We start from the raw sequence: 11,158 nt of genomic DNA on the forward strand, positions 1-11,158 counted from the left end.
TTTTACATATGAAATTATTCCTTTGAAGAGTAATGACAAAAAGAAAAAAAAAAAAAACTAACACCATATATTACAGTTCTCAAAACCGCCGCCTCCATCCCAGCTCTGACATCTATATGTTGAATTAACTGAGCCGCCAGCAGACCTGCTTTACCTCAAGTGTTTGGTTCAAGATTCCCTTGGTTAATGCTTCCATCAAAACTAACTACAATTTGTCTTTGGATGTAGATATTCCTATCTAGTTGTGTTATTGGTTCAGACTAAGGGCCCGGTCCCACCAGCAATTTTAACAACTAATTTTTTTTTTGCTGAAATCAACTCCTGTCAATGAATTTGCAAAGTTAATCTGCGCAGAACCTTTGCGTAGAGTTCAACATATTTTGACACATGAACGCATGCCATTCACCGAACAAACGGTCCTAACCTCTAAAGGGAACGCACGGAACCAAAGAGTCCAAAAAGGAGGGAATTTTGTCACACCATCCAATTTTATGTTGGAGTATACACTGCTCCACAAAAGAGGCATGGTGTTCAGTTACTGAGACAGAAGTACAAATACGTCTCTTGTGGAAACTCTTTTCATTTATTGTCCGGTCAGCGACAAAGTGCTCGTCCAATTTTTTTTGTCTGAAGCCCCTTCTCCACAGTGGAATCAAGGGAATTGCATGTAATTTATGTAACTTTATAAAAAAGGGACATTGGGACAATTAGGCCAACTTTTTGCATTTGAACCGAATGCAACACCATGAAACCCTTTGAGGAAGAACTGTTCAAAAGTATGCATACGACCTAGCTTGCTTGAAGCATATTGAGACCTTTAAGTTGTGTTCAGACAGAATGCGATGCAGATTTTAGAGGCGAGATGAGGTGGGAGTTGAAAATGTTTCAATTTGAGCAAAAAAAAAAAAAAAAAAATGTGCACTTATCCCTTTTTGAAACTGTTTCATAAAAGAACAGGGATGAGAGGAAAAGGGACTGGAGGGAAATGACAGAAAATACTGAGTCTGTTTCTAGCTAGCAGCTAACGCCTGTATGGTGGGGTACACTGGCTGTTCAACACAACAGCACAAACAGTCCAGCGGTCAAACTTGAGCGAATGACGCGAGACCGACTTTGCTTTCTGTCTGAACACACCTTAACAAAGTGTGAGTGGAAGTTGAGGAAGAGGACAGATGGAGGGAGAGGAGGCTCACTGAATGGGCTTTCCCTGGATCTTCATCAGTAAATGGCAATGATGAGTCACTCTTAGCAGGCTGCTGCTACTCAGCAAAACAATTATTACTGTGTACAAACCATCTACATGACTCAAGCACGCTGCATCTGCGTGTGTATGTGTGTGTATGTGTGTGTGTGTGTGTGTGTGTGTGTGTATAAATAATCCCAGGGATCCAGAGTTTGGGCTCGGGCAGGGTGGGGGATGGGGGATGAGGGGGGTTGTGGCCATAACATGACACCAGCAAAGACAGACACAGCCTGAGGAGAAAAGTGTATGACCAAAAAGGCTTAAATCTCTTTAACCCCTGTCACTCCACTGCAGTGTGTGTGTGTGTATGTGTAGAGAGAAACTCACTGGTATCTAAACCTAATCTTCCACTGCCTCCGGTCCACTCTAAATCAATACCAATCTTCCCCCGTATCTGTTTTCTTTCTGTCGTCTTGGCAGAAAGTAAAAGTTGTCTCAGTCTCTGTTTGTCTGCCTCTCTCTCTCTCTCATACACACACACACACACACACACACACACACACACACAGGTTGCTCTCTTCTCTCTGTTGTTTGGTGAGAGTACAGCCCTGAATTAACCCTCATAAAGTTTCAATCTCTTCTCTGATCTTAACACACTGATAGTTCACTCCTCGCTGTTTGCTGAGCCGCCCTGTATCATCAGGCGGGCTGGTAGAGGGGGGGAGTCGCGGGGGGGCTGGGTTGTGGGTTACACGGTGTTATGGAGAGGAATGGTGGGATGTGGGAGTGGCAGCAATGATGGGAAGGAACACAGAAGGAGAAGAAAGGGGAGATTTCAGTGGAGATGGTGGAGGTGATGGTCGGGGGGTGGTGAGGTGAGGGGGTCCTTTAGCAGCAGCCCCCTCCGGACTGCCTGACAGGGGTGCTCTCGATTTTTAAGTTGGGCTTGTCGCCGCCGGCTGTGGCCCCGGGACCCATGCGCTTCTTGATCTCGGCCGCCATGGTCATGAACGCCTGCTCTACGTTGGTGGCGTTCTTGGCACTCGTCTCCAGGAAGGGAATGGCCAAAGAATCAGCGAACTCCTGCCAGACAACAAGGGAAGGAAACTAATAGTAAGACCTTTCACTTAACTCAAAAATGGCCATATTACACAAAAAACTAACCTTTTCTGTGGAAAAAACTGGGATCCAGCAGGGTGATACGTACTGATTCAAGGCCATATGTACTCTGAAACTTAGACATTTTTGAACGTGTATGCCCCAAATTATGATGACCACTTCCTCTTTCAACAACTATTTCCTTGAGTGTCTGTGGGAATATATTGATAGGAGGAGACTTCAATTTCTGCCTTGACCCAGTTCTTGACAGGTCCTCAGACACTGTAATGACAAGGACCAAAGCAGCCAGATCCACACCAGCCTTTATGAAAGATCTAACCCTTAATGACACTTGGAGACACTTTCATAGAGACTATTCTTCCTATTCATGCCCCGATAACTCCCTTACAAGGATAGATTACTTTCTTGCATCTAGCCAATTAACCCATAGAGTTCCGGAAACTGAATACTTGCCTTGGATCATCTCAGTACCCAACTCTGCTCAAAAAACCTGACTTCTGTTGGTTCATGTTTTGTGATTGATATTGGGCAGCAAAAATGAGATTTCTGTCATTTTTGTTTGAACATGGATTCTGCCCCCTCCTGGCCACAAATTAAAATACAGGACCTTGATGAAGAGCTGGGAAGTGACTATTTATAAATGGAATCCACAAAGTATTATTAGCAAAACCTAAAACCCACTTACTGTGCACCTGGTTATATCATGGTATGAGGTCCATACAATTCTTGGAGTGAGGAATGATTTGTTGCCTAAAACACCTTTATGGAAAACCAAACTCATACCAATGATCTGTGATAGCAAAATCTTTAAGCTCTGGTATGATAGACGGATAAAATACCTGGAGCACTGTTATAGTGTTGGCATCTTCATGTCCTTTGAACAGCTAAAAGAGAAATCTGCCAAACACTTATTTTGTTATTTGCAACTGTGAGCCTACAAATCAGTAGGACAACTTTGCTCCTTTAATCTATCTCTCTCTTTAAAAAAACTTTCTCAACACACTAATATGGTATTTCATGCACCTGCAACCTTGTGGCACTTGTGTCAGATGGAATTTTATTATTATTAACACTTTATTGGTTTTTGATCTTCTTTAGGGATTTGTTAGCAATAAGAAAATGTACTTTGCTTCCTTTTAAATGCCAATAATAACCGACACATGTTGTTACTTCATGTACAAACAGCAGTATACCTTAGCTGTTGTGTAGTCCACCACTTTCTTGGTGGTCAGATCACACTTGTTGCCCACCAGAAGCTTGTTGACATTTTCACTGGCGTAGCGGTCGATTTCCTGAAGCCACTGCTTGACATTGTTATAGGACTCCTGCGCAATGAGAACAAGGATATCAGCATGACAGGTGACACTGCAGGTGGAGTCTACAGTTTAACACGCTTGATACCAGGCAGTGGTATTCAAGAGAGTAAAATATTATTAACACCTGCATAATCTACTGCAATCCACTACTAGAGCTCTGTAGTAAATACTACCTTTCTAAAGATTCTAATGTTCACTGTTGGTTGAGACTATGTCATGGTCTCATTTTCAAGGCTGCGTTTTGCAGCGATTATATATTATAAGATGTTCTTTTTAAAGAGGAGATAATTACTTATATTCACAGGTTCTCCTAATTTAAAAAGTAAAGTTCTATGGTTTGAAATAATATGTCTTTGTTCTGTACTTATACCATTGTCTGAAAGCTGAAATCACATTCAAATGAATATACTGGTCATTAATTAGCTCTATAAGTCACGCTGGGACTGGAAACAATCGGGACGTGATTATTGTTTGTCAGTGTATTACAGATCTGTAGCCATTAGACAGGCTTACCAAATGTTTAACTACTGTGCAAATAAATTATCATGTTCTATCATTCATAAATTTAGAAGTTTAAATTTGAACAGGGTTGCATGCTAAAACTCAAAACATTTGCGTGACCATATAGCACCAAGTGCCAGGAGTAAAGAAAAAAAAGCAAAGTAACAACACTCAACATTTGATTTCTTACTCTGGGGTATCAATCCAGACTGCTGACTCACCTGATCTGTCACATCATATACAACTATGATGCCATGGGCTCCACGGTAGTAACTGGAGGTGATGGTACGAAACCTCTCCTGACCTGCAGTGTCCCACTGAGAGATGCAGACAGAGATAGATTAGAAAGAGACGGAAAGGGAGAAGCGATAAGAACTCAACAACTGTTTCATCACAGGCAGTAAAGTGTCTGAATAAATGAATTATCACTTCTTGTATTATTTCCCTCCTGACAATCAAAAGATGCCATGCATTGCTTGTTAGATATTGAGGGGCAGTAGAGGATAGAACCACAGGACATAGAACAGTAAATTGGGAGTAGGGTGTGTGTATATATATGAGGGGTTACTGGTGTGTAAAATCTTTATGAAATGCAAAAAACAAATTTTAAATAAAATCATTGCAAGGAAGTTAAGAGTGGATGGTTTCCCCCATCTTTCATCTGCCTGTGAGCCAGCAACTCACTGTGCATTTTCCCTCAGTTCTTCATCGGTGCAATTAGATTACAGTGAAGACAAGAATGTGCCTACTATGCCTTTTTTTACCTCAACTGAAGAAAGAACCTTTATTTGAAAGTCTAATTTTAAAGGCAGGCATTTATTTCTAATTTTACTTATTCCATGAGTACATATTCACCACTCCTCTCTGACACCAATACTGTTTTCATTGACTAATTAGTTGCTTCTACTAATATTTTTTAAGCACTGTTAATCTACAGTCAATAAAACGCATTACTTTATGCAGAGGTTACAAAGTGGAGGTCTACCAGGACAGAGAGACATACATTACACCCTGTGAGCTGTCAGACGGCTTTTAATGTGAAAAATCTATGCAGGATATGTTGAGTTTGATTGACAGTAGCACAACAGTGATCAAAAAAACAGCGCCATGGAAACGTCAGAGATGCTGTAATTAGTCAATGAAAACAACACTTGCGTTGAAAAGAAAAGCAGAGTGGTGTGTATGACAGGACTGTCATTCTGCCACTGTGCTGTAGAAATGTACATCACGAACTTGTAAGTTATTACAATACTGGTCATTTCTAAAACACTCAGTATACTTTAACTCTGATGTGGCTGGAAACTGACTGTGAGGCTGCATCTCTGGTCAGGTGCTGTATCCTAACTGCATTATGATCTTTATTTCTGTGGCTATGAGGAACACACAGTAGATTCTTTTATTGTTCTTTTTATTCTTTTTTTTTCTGCCATTGATGATTTGAGCTGAGCATTTCTCTCCTCAGCCTTTCCTTTAACTTATTCACATGTCATCTGACAGCACAGACCCAACTTGATTACCTCTAAATGGAAAAGTAACATGCTGGTTTAGTGAAACTTACCTAAACCAGGGCCTATATCTGTTTAGGAATTTAGTCCTACACAGAAGCATATTCCATCCATAAAAACATCTTATCAAGTCTCTCAAACTTAGGAAATGACTCCCATCTCAGGCAGTGTTTAGGAAACGTCCAGAGGTGTGAGTGTTTGTTTGTTGCAGGAGACAGAAGTCAGGCGAGGAGAGATGTTTTGGGAACATATGATGATGAGCTTATTCAAATATACCATTTTGATAAACCTGAAATAGTTTGTGTGACTGCTGAGTCCTCACAACCTCGCACTTTTTTTTTTACAACAGGGAAATGTAGCTGTGCAACAGTGATGATTCTGACATCACCAACAATTTAATCAGTAATAAATTCAAGCTCAGATGATGCGCACGACTCAACAGTTCACAGCTATACGGGGATAAATGACATCAGCAAAAGTGGATGGCCACATGACAGAACTAGATTTACTTACAACAATAGTTTCTTCTATTAAAATATATGATATTAGGAAAAAAATGTTCATATTGTTACTGTGTATTTCCCAACACTGGGTAACATTACAGATGGATGGGTGTGCCACAGCCCACAGAGGTTTTGTAACAACATCACTGCATAATATATGCAGGATGCAACATTATAGTTTTTGAAAAACAATGTAATTGAAAAAGGCTGACTAGGATTTCAAACTTGTATAAACGAGGTTCCAGTGCTTATTTACAGCCTACAATGTCAATGGTGAATTGGTAAATATTATTGTGCAATTTCAACTACATATTAATTTTGGTATCTTGTATATTTGCCTATACACATACACCCTCCCTTTAAAATATTCATGCAATTCTTTAAATTTCTAATTTTATCCTTGTCTAATACTCCAAACTGAAACTGTCAGGAAAAAATTTGTCATCATGTTTTCTAATTTCTGCAACATCACATCTTCTCACAGGAATTCTCCTGTTGAAAATCAGAGTAGGAAGCTTCATAAACGGTTTGAGGTCTAGTTTAACTATAGGCACAATTCCTAGGAGGGATTCTCAGGTGCTTGATAAATATGTCACGCTTAATAAAGCAGGTCTTTCATGGCCAAATCTGACTTTTTTTTAGAATCCTTCATGAAATAACCCCCTGATGTTTTCGAACATTTAATATTGGCAACATGAAGAATTTGTAAGTCTAAGTAAATCATAAAAAACATACAACTCCATTTCTCTTCAGGTGTTTTTGGACTAATCTAAAATAAGTGAGAAACAGAAGCACATTGTGCAGTGTGGTTTCAGTTGAATCTGTATGTATGTGGCAGAGCTATGTCTGCTGATCAAATGGGACGTCTTTAGGTGGCACAGCCTGTTCCCTGAGCTAAACCAGCATCCTGTTACAGCTTGGTCCGAATGCAAAGCTCAATCTCAATCTCAATCACACACACACACACACACACAAACACACACACAAACACACACACACACACACAGGCTCTCATGTGTTTTGATAACAACAGTTGGATCTAAGCCCTGGCTCAGGTGAGCATAACAGTGTTGTGTGTGTGTGTGTGTGTGTGTACTCACAATCTGCAGTTTTATGGTCTTGCCATCCAGCTCGATGGTGCGGATCTTAAAGTCCACACCGATGGTGCTGATGTAGCTCTCTGTGTAGGTGTCATCCTGCAGAGAGGGAGGCAGATAAAGTGAGGGGGGGGAAAAGAGGAGCCGGGTCAGGCCAACAGCAGAATGAGGGAAAGAGCAAAGGTTGCAGTTGGAACACAGACATTTAGAACCTCGCAGTAATTGAAAAACACGCTTTAGAGACAGGACTACTTACAGCAAAGCGAAGCAGAAGACAGGACTTTCCTACTCCGGAGTCTCCAATGAGCAGGAGCTTGAACAGATAGTCACTGAAATAAAAACAATCAGGTCAGAGTAGGGAGCGCATTTCTAAACTCACTGCATGTAATATCTCAAAGTGTTGCAGCATAGTGTGCTGACTATCAAACTTGCAATGCTGGATAATGTGTCAACTGATTTGATCTAATTCAATAGAAAATGTGTTGTGGGGAATAAACACTACTAAAGCATGATTTCAAACATCATTACTTCTTTATTACCTAAAGCTAAGGTCCTGTCTTGAAGAGTCTAGTTTTTAGACCTTTTAGTTAGCTCAGTTGGTGTAGTTGAGAGCTCTAGAGAAAGCTGGTAAGTGGTCTTGAGTTAGAATGCACAGAATGGGAGGATTGTGGGCGGGTGGGGGGGGGGGGTTGACTGTGGCCCAACAGCCACAAAGAAAAAAGTATGAATCTGGGCAAACAAATAAAAATTTAAAAAATATGAAATCATGGTATATCTGTTAGAAAAATAAGTGAGAATCTAACCCAGAATTCAGTTCAAATTTGTAGTAAAGACATAATTCACTCAGTGCTCAGTGAGGTTTGATACCCGGCCTAACTCCCAGGTTCTCACAACAACATCCCCCACCCAATCACTGAGAGGAAAACAGCATCACATGAATTTGACACACAGCACAGACAGCTGTAGAGAATTGCTCAATGCCAGTGCTATTCTTGTGTCATAGGAAACTGAGACCTTGTCGTGTATCACAGCTTGACCCTCGATCAACTGACAATATCTCACAAACACTGGATGCAACGGCACTGTTGCAACCTGCTCAGTTCATGTTTCTTAAACAGCTACAGCTTGTGTTGATGTGGACTGATGCAGGAAGTTGTCAGGACAGCTCAGTCACTTAACTATGAAGTGCAACAAGCAATCCCAACAGCTTCTGAAGTGCACGGCTTTATATATAACATTTAACATCAGTTTAATAAAGTGGGCAATTATACTGAAGCTGTCAGCTAATAATAGTCGTAGCGGCATTAATAAAACCTTTTAATGCCACATAGTAGGACTGGGAATCATTTGAAGGTAGAGTTGATAACAAATTTTTTCAATATCTTACTTGAAAGAACATTGTCAACATGTTTTCATGCAAGCCCTTTTTACTTTTAACAAAGCATGCAAAAGTTCTACAATGTTAAAAATTGTCTAAACATAAAGACTGTATGGAACTAGTGGTGGGAAATATTGCCTTTAAGTCATTTCATGATATCGCAGGGTATTTTTGTGATAGTAATATTACGAATATGTATATAAATATAACAAAATACTTAACAGCAGCAGCAGACAAACTACACTGTATAGTTGTTTAGACCTCACATGATTTCTGGCTCTCCTCAAACAGGTGATTGTGCCTGCGATGGTGAAATAAGTTTTTTGTGTCACCTCTTCTACACTTCTGAAACCAAATTCTCCACAGCCAAGCCCGCAGCAAAGTTACTTTAACTTTCAGCTATATGTGTTACTGTTACTTACATAGTCATGGCATTAATATGTATGTCAACACTTTGATATTGTAAATATCATAAAATGACAAATTCTTAGCACATTCAAAATTATACATGAACAATATGATATGGCACACACCTATATGGAACTTCAATACTTTCTGAGGACAGACTGAATTGTTCTATAGTGTAAAACACAGACAAATACTAAAATTATGTTTTATGGTACTATTTTCCAATAAGGCACCCTTTCTAAAAGTTTCTCAAGTTGTATTTAATGGCTTTATTGATAGTAATTAGGACATGTACCTATGCTTTACAGATCAGTTATAAGACACTCATAAGAAGAACTTGTTTTGATCAATCCTTTTGACTGGTTATAGATGTTGGTAAATCATTTACATTATCATTTAAATCATTTAAAGGGGGGTGGGGGACTTCAAACAACCTCTCAAGTTTACAGTTGAAAATGTTAATAAGCTGTTAACAAACAGGTTTTTGGTTCAGATGCAGCCCCATTTCAAAAGGTAGGTGGTCAAAATTAACATTGAAGAGGGGTTTACTGATGAATTGAAGTGCTAGTGTCAAACTGGAGGAAGACAAATACAGCCAAAAAGGATGTTTCACAATCTGGCAACCCGATAGTTGCTCTTAATAATGCTTATATAATGCTATAACTACTAATAAAGCCATTAGTATCATCCTTTATATTTATAAGTGGTACCTTCAATATAGATACTTTACCCTAACATTAGGCAGTGTATATCATAGTGTATGTAATAGTGTATATAGTGTATATTCAACTGAAACAAGATTACACAGAGTGTGTAAACATTCAGGGAAATAAAGACTGTCTGCTAAGGGTGTGGAGGTGTTAGCTAAGCTAGTTAGACAAGGTCCTGCAAGAACTGAAAGGGAAGCCGGCCTTCAGCAGCCGGCCTCGGGACAGCCGCTGCGACAACATGACGTTTCAGGCGGGTGTCTTCTCATTTCAGGGCTGCAGGTTAGCCGTCACACATCTGATACCTGCCGTATCGGCTAACGTTGCCAGAAACCTTCCACAAATTGAGAGAAGATATTTTTTGTATTTTCGCTGTTAAATTACACAGCAGGTACAACACCGTTCAGGATCTGAACCTTAAACGAATGGCTACTAAACAGATTAACGTATCAAATAAATCAGCAAATATCTGATGTCCACTCTGCTCCTAAGTCTGGTGGTAACAGGGGAGCTATTTCTAAATTTTACAAATGTAAAAACTGATATGTAGCGTTAGCAATTATGGTAAATATAAGAACGCATGTGTGTATGTAACCACGTCTGGTTACATACACACGTAACACGTATGTCTTGTGTGTTAAGACAACTTAAACGAATGTGAAAAAAAACGATATTCGAGGTTACAGGTCAGCCCTAAGTTACTGCATCTGTTACTTAACTACTTCATGTCACGTTACTGCCAGCTAACGCTATTTGTTTCCATTCCCGTTTCTAGTAAAAAGTGGACTAAAGCAGCGCCCACTCTGAACGCTTTTCACACCGTTTATTTGTCCCGTGAAAGGTCGCGTGCCACAGCCGACACGGTGAGGCACGAGCAAGCTGTCAGCTGACGTTTAGGAGAGAAAACACGTTAAAGAAGCCGTCCGCGCCCTGTTCACGAGAGCCTGCTAGCTGACGTTTGCTAATAAATTTAACGACATTAACACGAGCCTAGACGTTATTTACATAAGATTACACCTTAAACCACATACCATATAATAACACTTTCTAACTAAACGCAAGAATGATTGCCTTAAAACGTTAGCGGAGCATGTTTAACGTTAAACTCACTATTCGGGATTCATGGTTTCACTCTGGATGTGTTTCTGTCGGCGACTCGACTCTTCCTTCCTACTCCGGCAAAAAAAGATGACTTGTAGGTCCGGGTATCCGAGGCACTTAAATGGCTGTTTTACCGTCTCCGTTAATGCCCTCTTGTCGTTCCACTGTATCCGACCTTTATTATTTCATATATCCTTGAATCTAGCGGACATATCCTTGTTTCCTCAGGCTCGGCTGGTATATTTTACCCCTTTTTTTCTGCCTTCTGTGTCCGTTGCTTGCTAAGGTTCAAGATGGCTGCGCAGGTGCGGTAGTGACGTAAGGTGACGTGGCGCTATAG

The 11,158-nt window shown here is 40.2% G+C and overlaps 1 protein-coding gene across 1 annotated transcript; it reads right to left on the minus strand.

Annotated features, from left to right (window-relative positions):
* On the minus strand, positions 1–11,122 carry rab1ba (zRAB1B, member RAS oncogene family a). The gene is made up of 6 exons (XM_042401174.1): positions 10,828–11,122; positions 7,481–7,553; positions 7,228–7,323; positions 4,341–4,436; positions 3,496–3,627; positions 1–2,266 (listed from the first exon to the last, which is right to left on the minus strand). The coding sequence occupies exons 1-6, from the start codon at positions 10,839–10,841 to the stop codon at positions 2,072–2,074; spliced, it is 606 nt and encodes a 201-aa protein (XP_042257108.1). The 5' UTR covers positions 10,842–11,122; the 3' UTR covers positions 1–2,071.
* Between the last annotated feature and the right edge of the window lie 36 nt (positions 11,123–11,158).

Source organism: Thunnus maccoyii, chromosome 22, assembly GCF_910596095.1.
Source record: "Thunnus maccoyii chromosome 22, fThuMac1.1, whole genome shotgun sequence".
Lineage (NCBI taxonomy): Eukaryota > Metazoa > Chordata > Actinopteri > Scombriformes > Scombridae > Thunnus > Thunnus maccoyii.